We start from the raw sequence: 16,055 nt of genomic DNA on the forward strand, positions 1-16,055 counted from the left end.
CGGGTTGTGACTTTGCCATACGCTAGTCAAAAATGGAGCAAGCTGAGAGGCAGAACCTCTTGAGCTCTCAGGGCTCACAGATGCTCTAGGTCTTCAGCTGTCATCACTGAGCAACGAGAAAGATCACTGTGTATTCTGTGAAATACGTGAGTGCCTGGTAAGTGCCCAACCGTGTTGCAGACACAAAGGCTACTGCAACGAGCAACACTGACACAGACCTGGGCCCTCACGAAGCTTACCTGCCAGAGGAGGGAGACAGCCAGTAAACGAAATGCATTAGAAAGATAATGTTACATAACAGGGGGAAATGAAGTGGGTCAGGAAACAGGAAATGGGGTACGATTTTGATATTAGTACACTGGATATAAGCCATGTCTCCTCAACATCTCAGAGAACTTCCAGATTAGCCTCAGAATGCAGGGCACTAAAAGAACTATGTCATTATTTTACAGGTGAAACAGGATCAGAGAGGCTCAAAAACTTGCTCTGGTCACACAGCACATCAGTAGCGGAATGAGCACATCTTTAATATGCCAAATAACAGGACAGATGCAATGCTAACAGCCAAAATTTATTAAGCATTTATTATGTGCTACACACTGTTCATGTCCCTTCATGTCTCATTTTCTGTAATCTTCTCAATGACCTTCTGGGGTGGGTACTGTCATCTCCATTTTACAGATAAGGTAACAGAATTGGAAAATAGCACCTAACATGCCCAAGAGCACCAGGTACTGAGCGTGGGAGCCAGGATTCCACTCTAGGCAGTTTGCTTCCCGTGCCTGCGCTCATAACCACTTCTTCAACCAAAGCTACCCCTGCAAAGAGAGTAGCTCAGAAAAGGACTCGTCAGACAACTCAAGATGACTAGGATCTATCCCTCCCTATGGTCAGCTCCCTTCTACTCCTTCATGAAAAAAACATAAGAAAGTCAGCAGCTAGAGTGGGAGGGTGGCATAAGCAGTCCCCCACCAGGACACCCAGACACCACCAAGGCAGCCACTCACCACTGGCCCATCGGCAGCCCCATCACAATACATACGTGCAGTTTGTTGAGCAGCACCGCGTCTGTTGTGCTATTGGCCCCGGGCTTAGCAGCTTTCCAGAACTGCTTCTGGGCAGAGTAGCGGTTCATGGGACATAGCTTAAAGAGGCAGTCTAGAAGTGAAGCAAACAAACAGAAATTGCTATTGAGGGTGTACAGACGCTCATCCTAAGAAAAAAAGGCTGCTTTATAAAATTACATCATATATAGATATACAATGAGAGTACAAAGCTCTTTGACAAATCTCTTTTTAAATTTAATTGCCACCACCACTGTGTGAGAGTACAGATGAGGAAACCGAGACTTACAGAAAGTGAGTCAATTGTTGCTACAGAACTAGTTGGTGCCACAGCTGTCCAGATTCAGTGTGGTTTTTCTTTCGTTGTTGTTTTTTCGTTTTTTGAGACAGAGTCTCCCTTTGTCACCCATGCTGGGATGCAGTCACATGACCTTGGCTCACTGCAACCTCTGCCTCCCAGGTACCAGCAATTCTCCTGCTTCTGCCTCCCAAGTAGCTGGCACTACAGGCACGAGCCATCATGCCTGGCTAATTATTTGTATTTTAGTAGAGACGGGGTTTTGCCATGTTCTTAATGCTACCCCATAGTTGACTCCTTTCCAACAAACAAATAAATACAAGGACAAATAATCCTTACTGTATATAACAATGCGTACAAGCATTTACACAAATCCAACTCTCTTCAGTATTGTTCAATTTAGAAAAAATATTATGGGCCAGACGCGGTGGCTCATGCCTGTAAGTCTAGCCATTTGAGAGGCCGAGGCAGGTGGATCTCTTGAGGCCAGGAGTTTGAGACCTGCCTGGTCAACATGGTGAAACCCTGTCTCTACCTCTACTAAAATATACAAAAAAAAAAAAAAAAATTAGCCAGGCGTGGTGGTGCGTGCTGGTAATCCCGCTACTCAGGTGGCTGAGGCATGAGAATCTCGTGAAACTGCGCAGCAGAGGATATAGCGAGCCAAGATCACACCATTGAACTCTAGCCTGGGTGGCAGAGCAAGATTCTATCTTAAAAATAAATAAATAAATAAATACAATAAATAAATATGTATGTATGTATGTATGTATTTGATGCTTACTTAGAGGGATCTCCTAGGGAAGTGGTCTCTTGAGTAATGTGTGCAAAACGACCCTTTGTGGTGCAGAAAGAACATACATGAACTGGCATTTACATAGTCTGTGCCCTTGTCCCCTCACTCTCAGCGCACTGTGACATGCTTCCATTTAGCATGCCTGGGCTCATACAACTCTACACATTGTCTTATGTGGTATAACCAGCATTCACAAAACGGCTTCAAAACATTTCTGCAGAAAAATCAAAACATTAAAGGTAACAGTGATGCATCCCAGCAAACCAAAAAAAATGGAACCAACCCTTCCCTTATAGCTCTTGTAAGGTAAAAAGAATGATGATCTAATCAGATCTAGAAAAAGTCGGCTAGACATTAAAAATCATAAATAAAACCATCTATTATTTTAATGATGAACATTACCCTAAAGCATCTATGTGTTTTAAGGTGTTAATAATATGAAACCATCATAACAGGATACATTATTATTTAATCTTAATCTGAGTTATTAACTTCCACTTTCCACTTGTTTTATAATGTCTACATTATTACAATAATACATGTATGTAACTTTTAAAAACACACACATATACACACACACAGAATTTAGGGGTATAGTCACCAATTCTTTTTTTAAGAGATGGGGCCTCGCTTTGTTGCCCAGGCTGGAGTGCAATGGCTATTTCGCAGACAATCATAGCGTACCACAGCCTGGAACTCCTGGCTTAAGCCATCCTCCTGCCTCAGCTTCTCAAGCTAGGATTTGCGCTCCACCAGATTTTTCTGACAGACATATGCCATCAACAAACCAGTAACTACTCTAGGAAACCAATATTTAAAATTGACACTCCCTATGAAAAGTTTACATTTTGACATACTGAGTTTTCAAATGGTAAATATCTGTAGAGTAAAATTAACAAATTTAGAGTGGATACTGACATTCAGAAAAATGACACCCAAGTAGGTTTGAACAAGCATTTAAGGAAATTTCTAACTGTCTGCTTATTCTTATCTATTCATTAAAACCGATTCCCTTAAAGTACCCTGAACAGGTAAATACCTAGTTATTGTACTAGCGAAAAAATATCTTGTAGTAAGAAAAATGGATTTGCTGTGAAGTACATAAATACTTGGTCCTTCCTCTAATTCAGATCACTCTTTGTTCTAGTCAGGATCATAATAACTAATTGTTACTATGTACTGAACACACAAATACCTGAGATTGTTCAGAAAAAAAAAATTATTTAATTGTAGAAGTAATAGGTACTTTTCCCGTTTCTGTAATATCCATCACAAAATATTTCTACCTAGTCACAAGCAGTTATAATGTAAATATGGGACCATGATAGCTATCTTTATTAAGAATCTAATCCATCTACTGAAAGTAATTTTTACTGCATATGAAAGATACTGTCTAGGACTTTGGAGAACAAGGGCTTGATACAGCAGGAGGCCAGTTTAAAAGGCCAGACTGCTCTCCCCACCTCATTTTTTTTTTTTTTTTTTGAGATGGAGTTTTGCTTTTGTTGCCCAGGCTGAGTGCAATGGTGCAATCTTAGCTCACTGCAATCTCCACTTCCCAGGTTCAAGTGATTCTCCTGCCGCAGCTTCCCCAGTAGCTGGAATTACAGGTATGTGCCACCACACCTGGCTAATTTTTGTACTTTTAGTAGAGACAGGGTTTCACCATGTTAGTCAGGCTGGTCTTGAACTCCTGACCCTCAGGTGATCCACCTGCCTTGGCCTCCCAAAGTGCTGGGATTACAGGCATGAGCCATGGTGCCCAGCCTCCCCGCCTCTTAGGAAAGACACAGGTCCTGATCATTTGCTATTTTAGTGGCAATTTAATGACATCATTTCCAGAGACACAGTTTTCCTACCAGCTTAATATTAATATATACAAACTCTCCATTCACTCCATGAATAACCATACACAACCAGGAGACAACAGTTTACATGAAATGTTCCATCTTTGACACAGGACTAAACATTGTCCCCAAGCATCTATGTGTTTCAAGGTGTTAATGATAATATAAAACTACAATAAATAACAGAATACTGCATTATTGTTTATTCATTTATTTTTGAGACAGTCATGCTTTGTTGCCCAGGCTTGGAGCACAGTGGCATGATCTCAGCTCACTGCAACCTCTGCCTCCCAAGTACAACTGATTCTCCTGCCTTAGCCTCCCAAGGTAGCTGGAATTATAGGTGCCCACCACCAGGCCCAGCTAATTTTTGTATTTTTAGTAGAGACAGGGGTTTCGCCATGTCGGCCAGGCTGGTCTCGAACTCCTGACCTCCAGTGATTCACCCACCTTGGCCTCCGAAAGTGCTGGGATTATAGGCATGAGTCACTGCACCCAGCCTTATTGTTTAATCTTAATCTTATTCATTTACTTCTACTTTCTTGTTATTCAGAATCTAGGTTGGACCAGAATGGCTTCCTTAATCACACGCCTTTTAAAAATATTCAAAAGTCATTGGCATTCACATTTGACACATGACTTGTTTTACGTACCAAATGAGGTTAACAATGTCAATTTTCATCAATAGTAAGATATAGAGAGTAAAACGACCTGTTTTTTTTTTTCTCTCCAACATGCTTCATATGATGATACTAACTGGTATACATTCCAAAAAAACTGATTTAGGTGGATGAGGGGGACAAGCAGGGTGAATTCATGACGCCAGAGGATAACAGACAATGGAAAGTATCATTCTACAACTGTTCATGGTACCACCAAGTGAAGCACCTCACCTAACAAAGGGGCTGCATCACAGGCTCAAACTTCAGATAACTTTGCTTTCCCCCAAGATGAGAAGGTCTATTTAAATAACATCAACCTAACCAAAGCCTTGCTCTAACTTCCACCCAACACTTTTCCTTGGACAAAACAGAGCATTGCATTGCATTAAGTGTATTTACAACTGTCTGTGTAAATATAAGAGATTCGAACATACTAGTAACAGAACCAAATTAGCCTTGCTGATTTTGCCCTGTCTTCCCAGTTGCTTAGCAACTAATTCAAAGTGAAAATTAAATTAAGCAATTCAAATGTAATGTTAGAATAACCTTCCAAAATTTTGCAATTTGTAGATTCCATATTGCCCTTTGCTATTTGGATGGCACAGCAAAGCAAAATTAAACTTCCACTGGGTCCTAATACTCTGCTAAGTTGCTAAGTATAGAAATGCACAAATACAGGGAAACCAGAAGAATATATTTAATATTTACTTGGAGGAAGGAGACCACATGTATGTACATATGTGTGCATATGCATGTGCGTGCGCATGCACACGTACACACACACACACATACACACACTATGGTTTGAACTCACCCCAAAGAAACGCCACTAAGAATGTCTTGTGTGACAAGTGTTATTTTAGGCATTTGAGGAATAAACTAAACTAGCTTTTACTGTGGAATACTCTGAAGTTTGAGCATATGCCACACTGAGTTACCAAAGGAGAATGTGGCTGAAGAAAGGGGCTGGAGTAGGCATTAAGGGGCTGGGTGGGCTAGAAGCTGGACAGAACAGGCCACAGGTGACCTTCCATTATCAAGGGCATGCTGGAGCCTGGCTGGAGGGAGAATGTTCAATTGCTTTACAGATGAGTTTCACTACCAAATTAGGACTTATGGTGCACATTTAAGAGAAGGTGGGAGCAAAGGGAGCCACAGGTGTGCTTCCAGCACTCTGGGATGGGGCAGAAGCAAAGCTAGAAAGCAAACAAGTCAGCCAACCTTCACAGGTATCCACGCCAGTGACCAAGTAAAAGAATAAAGGCTGCCACAACAGCTGAAACCCCACCGTGTCCACACCCTCCTCCCCACTGCTAGAACTTTCAACTCTAGAGTGTAAGGTCCCTGAAGGCAGAGACTTTTGTCTGTTTTGTATGCTATGGTAGCCCAGGGTCTAAAGATTGAGTAAAGCACAACAATGGTGCTGAATTAATGATTTAATTCCTAGGACTCCAGAAACAATGCAGATATGTCTGCTGAAGTCACTTCCAGCTCTAAGCTTCCCAGTGTTCATGCTTGGATTCAATCACTACTTATTAAAATGTCTACTGTGTGCTGGTGCAAGACTGGATGCTGAAAATATAGCAGGGATCCAGTTGCACAAGTCTGTTAATACAATACCAGTGACAGAGGCAAACTGGTCACATACCCATGTTAAATTATAGCAAGTTAGAAGAACAATGGAGGCAAGATTTATCTATGGACGCACTAGGGCTGCTTGGGGAGGCAGCACTTCCTACAGCGTCATCAGGAAAGGCATCTCTAGGACTGCGGCACCTGAACTTGGAGTTGCAGGATGAGAAGGAAGGAGCCAGCCTTCACAAATCTCGGGCAAAGCCTCTCAGGCACAGGGAATAGCAAGGGCAAAGGCCCTTAGCTGGAAGAAAACTGACAGATTGAGTAGAAAAGCTGGGCTGGTAGCAGTAGGCAAAGGCAAGAGCTGCAGAGGATGAGGCTGGAGGGGCAAGGAGAGGCTGTGCCGTGAGGGCAGTGCAGGCCATGTGAAGGCATTGAGTCATCCTGAACACAGTGGGAAACCACACGAAGGCTTCAGTAAAGGAAGACCCTGGTGTGGCTGATGCTTCTAAGGGAGCTTTTAGACTGCTGACTGATACGGTTTGGATCTGTGTCACCACCAAATCTCATGTCGAATTGTCATCCCCAGTTTGGAGAAGGGGCCTGGTGGGAAGTGACTGGATCATGGGGATGGATTTCTCATGAATGGTTTAGCAACACCGCTTTGGTGCTGTGCTCATGATACTGAGTGAGTGCTCACAAGATCTGGTTGTTTGGAAGTGTGTGGCACCTCCCCGGCTCCATCTTTTGCTCTTGCTTTTGCCATGTGACATGCCTGCTCCCCCTTCACCTTCTGCCATGATTGTAAGTTTCCTGAGGCCTGCCTAGAAGCCAGACGGATGCCAGCATCATGCTTCCTGTACAGCCTACGAAACTGTAAACCAATTCAGCCTCTTGTATCTCTCGCATTTCTCTGTAGCAGTGTGACAACATTAGACTAATACAGTGCTGGTGCCTACCAAGAAAGGTAAGAATGAGGAGGGGGGCTAGGGGGAGAAATGGACATTGAGAATTTTAAATTTGGCTCTGCTTAGTTTGAGATGTCTACGAAACATCCAAGCTGAAATGCTGAGTAGTGAGTAGGATGTCCATCAACTAGTAAGTTGAAAATATAGAACAGTTGGTTATTTAAAGGTGGCAGAGGGTGGGGGTGTGGCAGAAGAGGAAGGTTGGGGAATTGGAGAGGAGGAAAGTTGAGGAAGTCAGTATTACAAATCCACTGTAGCTGTGCATCTGGAGTGAGGAAAATCCCAATCTCCCTATTCAAATTAAAAAAAAAATTAACTCAGGCTTACAAAAGTTGCACTTGATTCAAAATTTTCATGGAGTGGAATAAAGGCCTTTCTTACTCTCTTTATTGTCCACTACCACACACACACACACACACACACACACACACATATAAAATTAAGAGCAAAAACCCAACTCCAACTTCCATAAAACCCAAATCAATCTTCCCAAGTTGTAATAAATGATGATGGAAAGAGGATGAGGGGTGGAGCTTGTCAGATGAAGTAAAGTAAGGCCTCTGTTTCTACAGAGGGGTACCAAGAAAAAGCAAGTGTTTAGCACTGCGGAATCCTGGAAGGGCTCGGGAACTTGGGGCCCCAGGCATCAACAGTGGCAGGAGTGGGATGAGGACCAGTAATGGAGTACTGGATGAAAACACACAGGAAGAGCAGTCAGACCCCTGTGTCTACCACCCCAGATAGTCCAGACAACTGTCCCTTCTCGAACCCTGCAGGAGACTAAATCTTGGGAGATAACGGACCATTGAGGCTCTGCAGCTGCATGTACCACACATAATGAAGGCACATAGAACTGAGGAATAGAAATAGAAATAAAGTGGCTAAGTGAAAACCCACACCTGGGATGGCAAGACGCACAGGCTCCACCCCAGCAGGTGTCTGGAACATCATCTTCTAACTACAGCTCAAGGCCCAAATCTGGTCCACTGCAGACCATTTTTGTAGGGCTCACAAGCCAAGAATGGTTTTTACCTTTTCACATGGTTAGAAAAAAGTCAACTATAATATCCTCAAAGACTGGAGATAATAACCACAAAGTGAAAAAAGCACAGGACTTCAAAATGCAACCAAGTAAGAACTCCAAAAAATTTAAAATGCAATGATAATGACAATGACAAATGACAAATGTTTCAATGTACTACAGAAAGTAGAAACAAAAAAACAAAGAGAGAAATGGAAGGAGAAGAGGAAAGAGGAGGAGAGAGAAGGAGAGGAGAGTGGAGAGGAGGGGAAGGTAGGGCAGTGGGGAAGAGGGGGCAAGCAGGGAAAGGGGAGGGAAAGTGGGGAAGGGCAGAAGGGGAGGGAACGGAAGGAGACATGGAGGAGTAAGAAGGAGAGAGGTGGGTAAGGAAAGAAGAAAGAAGGAAAGGAAAGGAAGGCAAGAGGGGAAATGAAAGAAAAATAAAAGGAATTAACAGAACAATTCATAGGTCCAGTACAAGAGGAAATTCAGAAAAAGAAACTGAAGGTATGGAAATAATCAAAGAAAAATATAAGAAAATATCCTAGACCTGGAGATGACCCCCCAGCTTGAACAAACCCAGTAATTCCCCAGCATAAGGAAACACAGACCCACACATGTCATTGCAAAATTTCAGACTAATGGGACAAGGACAAGATCCTTAAGGCTTTTAGCAAGAAAAAAAAAAAAGGCTCAAACAAAAGAAGAGGAATACAAACAACATCAGACATCTCACAGCAACCCTGAAAGCTCAAATATAACAGAGAAAATGTATCTGAAAAGCATTCTCCATCTAGAATTCTGAACTGTGTTGAAATAACAACAAGGTATGAAAGCACAATAAAGTCAAGTCTAAAGCCAGGAAGCTGCTGGAGGTTGTACTCCACCAAGAAATGGAGAGAAGAGTTTTTAAACAGTTGTTTGGTTATTTATCAGAGGTTGCCCTGGCCCAGCCCAAATGCCAACTCTTGTTCTACAGTCGGGATAGTATGCTTAATATGCTTAAGGCTGGTCACCCACCCACTGACAGATGTGAGAAACAAAGTCCCACAATGACACCATGTAGGGCACGTCACTGCCACAACCTGAAGCAGAGACAAAATGCTCCAGGGACAGAGGACGGTGGTGAGGAACAGGACGGTCAGATGATCCGATCAATCTAGCACATGGAAAACATGCTGAGGAATTAGAGAGAGGGAAGACTCAGTAAATGCTACAAAGAGCTATGAAAATAAAGAACAATAAGACAATCACAAACTCCAGGGGAAGGCTGCATTTGAAAATTCCAATACGTCTTTGGCTCACTAGCAAACAATATTTACACAGTCATAAAAATATTAAGACTCAATATTGGTTGAGCCAGAAAACTGGGACATAATTTTAGTGGGAAGATGGAGGAGAAACAGAGAAGTGTCACAAAGCCAACCTCATCTATAATAACAGCAAGTTGACAAATGTTCTTTAAAATACATTACAGACATCAAGAGACACACATCATCTAGAAACACAGTGGTAAATATGAGAATAAAATGTTAAAATATTTGAAATTGTTGCCTCTGGAAAGTGAGAAGGTGTGAGGTGTCAGACTGTTATGTTTACCAGTATTTGACTTTCTTGTGGTGAAATTCACGTAATATAAAATTAACCATTTTAAAGTGACCACTTCAGTGGCATTTAGCACAGCCGCATGTTGTATAACCATTATCTTTATCTAGTTCCAAAACATTTCATCATCCCCAAAAGGAAACTCTGTACCTATTAAGCACTTAGTTAACCCCCAACTTCCTCAACACCCCACATTTGACTTTTTAATGGATGTGCATATATCAAAGACAAGTGGTGTTTTTTTTTCTTTTGAGACAAGGTCTCACTTTGTTGCCCAGGCTGGAGTTCAGTGGCACCATCATTGCTCACTGCAGCCTCAACCTCCAGGGCTCAGGTGATCCTCCCACCTCAGCCTCCCAGGTAGCTGGGACTACTGGTGTAAGCCACCACACCTGGATTTTTTTTGTTGTTGTTGTTGGGGGTAGTTTGCTGTGTTGCCCAGGCTGGTCTCAAATGCCTTTGCTCAAGCAATTTACCCGCCTTAGCCCCCACAAAGTGCTGGTATTACAGGTGTGAGCCCCCAGGCCCAGCCAATAGTTCAATTTTTTAAACAACCTTTTGGTACTCATTTGGTGTTCAGTTTTTCACAATGACTAACTAACGAAAAGCAACAAAATCTGCATCTTATGGTTTCAATGTTTATCTCCTCCAAACCTCATGCTGAAATTTAATTGTCAATGTAATGGTATTGGGACATGGGGCCTTGAAGAGGTGATTAGAGGGCTTCACTATCATGAGTGGGCTTAATGTCTCAATACAAGAGCTTTTAGGATTGGGGGTCTCTCTCGGCTCTTTTGCCCTTCTGCCCTATGAAGAACAGCCATCCTCCCCTCCACAGGATGCCGTGTTCAAATTGCCATCTTAAGAACTGAGACCAGGCCCTCACCAGACACCAAATCCTGCTGGCACCTTGATAGAGGACTTCCCAGCCTGCAGAACTGTGAGCCAACAAATTTCTGTTCATTATAAATTACCAAGTCTGTGGTATTCTGTTACAGCAGCACAAATGGACTAAGATGCTGGAAAATGCCAAGTATCAAGGGGGACAGAGAACTCTTCTGGCACTGCTGATGAGTGTACACACTGGGAGTGGCCACCGGTATGAGTCGCAGTAAGTGCACATGTGCAACCTGTAACATGTAATGCAGCCATTCTGCTATGGGGCACACATTCCAAAGAAGTTCTCATATACATTCTCCAATCTCACTACGTCCACAAGCAAAGGACGTTGTAAGAGAGAGATGAGAACGCGCACCGACTCTTTACTGCTTTGACCTGGAGGCAATGAAACACTTGCACTCATGTCCTCAGTGATAATGAAATCACAAGACCCCGCCATGATGCAGACAAGCTAAGAAAAGAAGTTTAGCTGTGTGCCCAGGAAGAAGAAAGGAGTTTCCTGTGCGCCTTGTCCATCTCTGCTACAGCCCGTCCTTGAGCTCAACAAATAATCTATTGCGTGCTTTCTTAACACCCCACATCCCAGGCAACACTCTGGCTGGAGTTGCAGCAATTAAACATAGTCCCTTCTCTTTCAGCATTTGAACTCTTCAAAACCATCTCATTGAGCAAAAAGACAATCGACAAGCTACCATTGCTTTAAAAATTCTTCATTCAGCCAGAATATAGGGATGCAATTTTATATCGGGTAAAATCAATGGGTAATATACACAAGCAGTGAATACGAAAAGGGGAAGAGTTCATCATTCACATCTTGTCCTTTTTTTGAAAAGGATAAGGGGAAACAGAAAAAAAATTTCAGAAGGAAAAGATAATGTGGTTAACACAGAGGAGAGGGAGTATTAATTCCCCACCAAGGGGGTTAAGATTTAAAAATAGTAATGAGAGGGGAATATAAAAAAATCCATATTTTAAGAACTATCCCAATTCAAACTTACTAGACTATAAGCCTCATGAGTGCAGGGCTTATTTGCTGTATTTGTCATTCTGTTCCTGATATATTTAGTAAACACTGGATCAATGAATAAATGAATGGATACTTAACGTAGAAGAATAATCAAACTGCAGTTAGCCTAAGGAAAATCTCCTATTTCCAACAAAAGCCTTCCGTGAACAAGCAATTAGCTCCAGTTCAGTACAAGAGGAAACCAGTAAAATACTGTTGTGTCTTTTGCATGCTAATCACATTTCCCAAGCCATGACGGTAGCCTTTTGAAGTGACATTTTCCAATTGGAAATGCCAAAAACCCTCCCATTACCCATCTGCAAAAAACATAGTGTTATTAGAAGACAAAAGACCAGCTAATTTTTTCCCCACTTCAGACAACCAGATGCTTTCTCTAAATAGAAAACCCAAGCTGACAACACCCCAGGCTGCTGCCCTCTGCCTTTAACCACCTCGCCTGCTTGCAGGACCCACCACTCACCAACACATTAATCAACTGGAAACATGAGGAGAAACTTCCTTTTTGATCTGGTCTAGCTCAGGCAATTAAACTTTTATTTAGCTATTTGCAACCACTGCTGCATATGGATCAGCTTAAACACAGAGAAAGGAGATAAGAAGTCAGCTGTGGTCAAGCTCAGCGGCTCACACCTGTAATCCCAGCACTTTGGGAGGCCAAGGCTGGTGGATCACCTGAGGTCAGGAGTTTGAGACCAGCCTGACCAACATGGTGAAACGCCATCTCTACTAAAAATACAAACATAGCCAGGCATGGTGGCACATGCCTGTAATTTCCATTACTTGGGAGGCTCAGGCAGGAGAATCGCTTGAACCTGGGAGGCAGAGGTTATAGTGAGACGAGATTGCACCATTGCACTCCAGCCTGGGCATCAAGAGCGAAACTCTGTATTAAAAAAAAAAAAAAGAAAGAAAGAAAAGAAAAAAAAGAAAGAAATCAGTTGGAAAGGCAAGGCCTCTCCCCATCATGGCAGACCAAAAGACAAAAGGGGCTAGAGGTTCCCTCCAACCAGTAGCCTCATCACAGGCACCTGCCCATACTTGATCCTTCAGATGCTCTGCCCTGGCCTCTATACCTGGAGAGAAGGCTGCAGAAGACTCAGGGCCTGTTAAAGACAGTGGTAGCTGGGTCAGAGGTCCAGTGGCAATGTGGAGAAGTGTCAGTAAAAGATGGCGGTCATAGGGACAGAGGCAGCACCCTTCCAAAATGTTCCTACGCATATGGACCTGGCTGCATGGCCCTGCCTCCCATAGTGCCTGAGCCCGGTTCCCAGCCTCCCTATTGATTCTGTGAGCTATACAGTATTCTTGAATAGTTTCCTTTCGGGCTTATGTTAGTCAGTTTCTATTGTTTGCAAACAAGAGTCCTAGCTGAACCATAGAGTGATAAGGCATTGCACTGCTGGGAATGGAAATACACAAAGGCTTGCACCATTGCCCAAGAAAACACTGAAAAATTAAGACAAAGGGAATCCAGAAACCCAGGTTTCCAGGTTTCCAGCAGCCCCGTTTCCTCTACTCAGTGGCTGAGCAGCCTTGTCTAGGTGATCAAAGCTCTCTGTGTCTGCATATCTTCCTCCAGAAAAGAGATCATCACCCAGAAACTGCATGTCTGGTGTAAAACCTCAAGCCGCATGTCATGCATTTAACAGAAAATCTAGACCTGGAAGCACTGAAATGATCACCAATTTAGAATCTGACTGGGTTGAAGCTCCAGCTCTATCATATGTTAGCTGTATGGTTTGGGGAGAAATTATCTAACCTCTAGAAGTTTTGGCTTCCTGTCTATAAAGGTATAATAACTACATGGCTAACTCACACATTAGCTTAAAAATTAAACTACTTTGCTTAAAGTCCTTCAAACAGATCTTGGCACAGAGTAAAAATTCAAGAAATACTAGCTGCTATGTCATGATAGAAGGGATAAATAAGTGACACAGCCATGCTACACTGCAATGTGGGAAGACCATATTGCAATGAAAAGCTACTGTTACAACATGAATGAATTTCACAATCATTATTTGTTTTTGTTTTTTAAGATAAGGTCTCACTCTGTCACCCAGGCTGGAGTGCAGTGGCATGATCATGGCTCACTGCAGCCTCCATCTCCCAGGCTCAAGAGATCCTCCCGCCTCGGCCTTCCAGGTAACTGGGACTAGAGGTGTGCACCATCACGCCCGGCTAATTATTTGTATCACAGTCATTATTTGGAGTGAAAGATGCCAAATCAAAAAGAGTCCACTTATACTGAACGAATCCATTTATATGAAGTTCAAAAATAGACAAAACTAGAGTCACAGCATTAAAACAGTGGTTATCTCTGTTGGGGGTGGAGGTGGTATTTTCTGGGAAGCAGCAGCTTCTGGGGGACTGGAAATGTTCTCTATCTCAATCTGAGTGTGGGCCATGTGGATATGTACATATGCAAAATTCCACTGAGCCATACATTTAAGGTATGTGCGTATATACCTATATATGTGTGTACACACACATATATGAAATACCTTAATGAAAGATAAAAATAGAATACTTTTCATGTTCTCATGAAAAGGAAAATGATCCTGCTGATAATGGAAAAACAAATTTTCCCTTCACGTAAAAAGATAACAATGTCTGATTTGCACCACTGGAAAAACATGCTTTGTTTTGTCAGCGTTTAGAGGTTGGAGGCTGCTAGTCTATAAGGAAGAGGAGGAAAGGCAGAAGGGAGAAAGATGACATCACTGCCTCCCCTTACAGCTTTGGCATTTGCGTCACCCACAGGAAACTCAGGCAATGAGCGTTCCCTGGCCCAAGGCTGAGTACCCAAAGGAGCTGCAACAGAGGGAAGTTCCCCCCGCCCCCACCCCCAGCCCAATTCCCTCTTCTGTGAAAGGAAAATAATTCTTGGGAACCCCAAATCACTAAGCTAAAGGGAAAAGTCAGGCTGCAAACTGCTTAGGGCAAACCTGCCTCCCATTCTATTCAAAGTCATCCCTCTGAGGGTCACCTCGGACAAATGCATATCTGATTGCTTCCTCTTCCCGACTGTTTATGTAAAAACACAGATTCACTTCTGAGCCAGACTAAATTGTGTATTCAATGGAAGGGTGACCAAGGACTCAAAAGAATGCAGCCTTTTGTCTCTTATCTACTTCTCATCTGGAAACAGATTAGAACCCCAGTCTGAGTTGTCCTGACTTACTGGACTCAACCAATGTACATCTTACACACATTGATTGATGTCTCATGTCTCTCTAAAATGCATAAAGCAAACTGTACCCCCAACCACCATGGGCACAAGTCTCAGGACTCTCTGAGGCTGTGTCACAGGCACATCCTTAACCTTGGCAAAATAAACTTTCTAATTTGACTGAGGCCAATCTCTGATATTTGGGATTCACATATCCAGACAGCTTTAAAGCATTAATAAGCAGCAGCTTTGCTGTTGTTTTGAGATGGAGTCTCACTCTGTTGCCCTGGCTGGAGTGCAGGAGCAGGGTGTTGGTTCACTGGAACCTCTGCCTCCCGGGTTCAAGCGATTCTCCTGCCTCAGCCTCTCCAGTAGCTGGGATTACAGGCACGCACCACTACACCTGGCTTATTTTTACATTTTTAGTAGAGACGGGAGTTCGCCATGTTGGTCAGGCTGGTCTCAAACTCCTGACTGCCCGCCTAGGTGATCTGCCCGCCTCAGCCTGTCAAAGTGCTGGGATTACAGGCGTGGACCACCATGCCTGGCCAATAAGCAGCAGTTTTAAAATATAATCTCTGATGAAATGATATGTCTGATATGCAATTCGAAATAATTGGGGGGACAGCGGTGGGGGGGATATAGAAAAAACAAGATTAGCTATGAGTTGGTCATTGTTAAAGGTGGGAGTTGAGGTACTGCCACTGTCCTTTGGTATCCATGAGGGATTGGGCCCAGGACACCCCTTGGACTCTAAAATCCACAGATGCTCAAAAGTGCCTGATACAGTTGTTACACTATAATTTTGTTATTAATTTTTTTTTTTTGAGACAGAGTCTTGCTCTCGCACCAGCCCGGAGTGCAATGGCATAATCTCAGCTCACTGCAACCTCTGCCTCCAGAGTTTACGTGATTCTCCTGCCTCAGCCTCCCAAGTAGCTGAGGCTACAGGCATGTGCCACCACGCCCAGCTAATTTTTGTATTTTGGTAGAGACAGGGCTTCACCATGTTGGCCAGGCTGTTCTCAAACTCCTGACCTCAAGTGATCCACCTGCCTTGACCTCCCAAAGTGCTGCAATTACAGGTGTGAGTCACCACGCCTGGCCTGGCTAATGTGTGTGT

General features: G+C 43.1%; 1 protein-coding gene across 13 annotated transcripts in view; it reads right to left on the bottom strand.

Annotated features, from left to right (window-relative positions):
• The window catches only part of ITPR1 (inositol 1,4,5-trisphosphate receptor type 1), a 354,903-nt gene that overhangs the window by 218,475 nt on the left and 120,373 nt on the right, over window positions 1–16,055 (bottom strand). For all 13 annotated transcript variants that reach the window (XM_017512642.2, XM_037732852.1, XM_017512640.2 and 10 more), the window contains exon 5: window positions 1,043–1,158. In XM_017512642.2, the coding sequence (XP_017368131.1) occupies window positions 1,043–1,158 (116 nt within the window). The remainder of the gene's footprint in view (window positions 1–1,042; window positions 1,159–16,055) is intronic.

Source organism: Cebus imitator, unplaced genomic scaffold (assembly GCF_001604975.1).
Source record: "Cebus imitator isolate Cc_AM_T3 unplaced genomic scaffold, Cebus_imitator-1.0 Scaffold474, whole genome shotgun sequence".
In the NCBI taxonomy this organism is placed as follows: Eukaryota; Metazoa; Chordata; class Mammalia; order Primates; family Cebidae; genus Cebus; species Cebus imitator.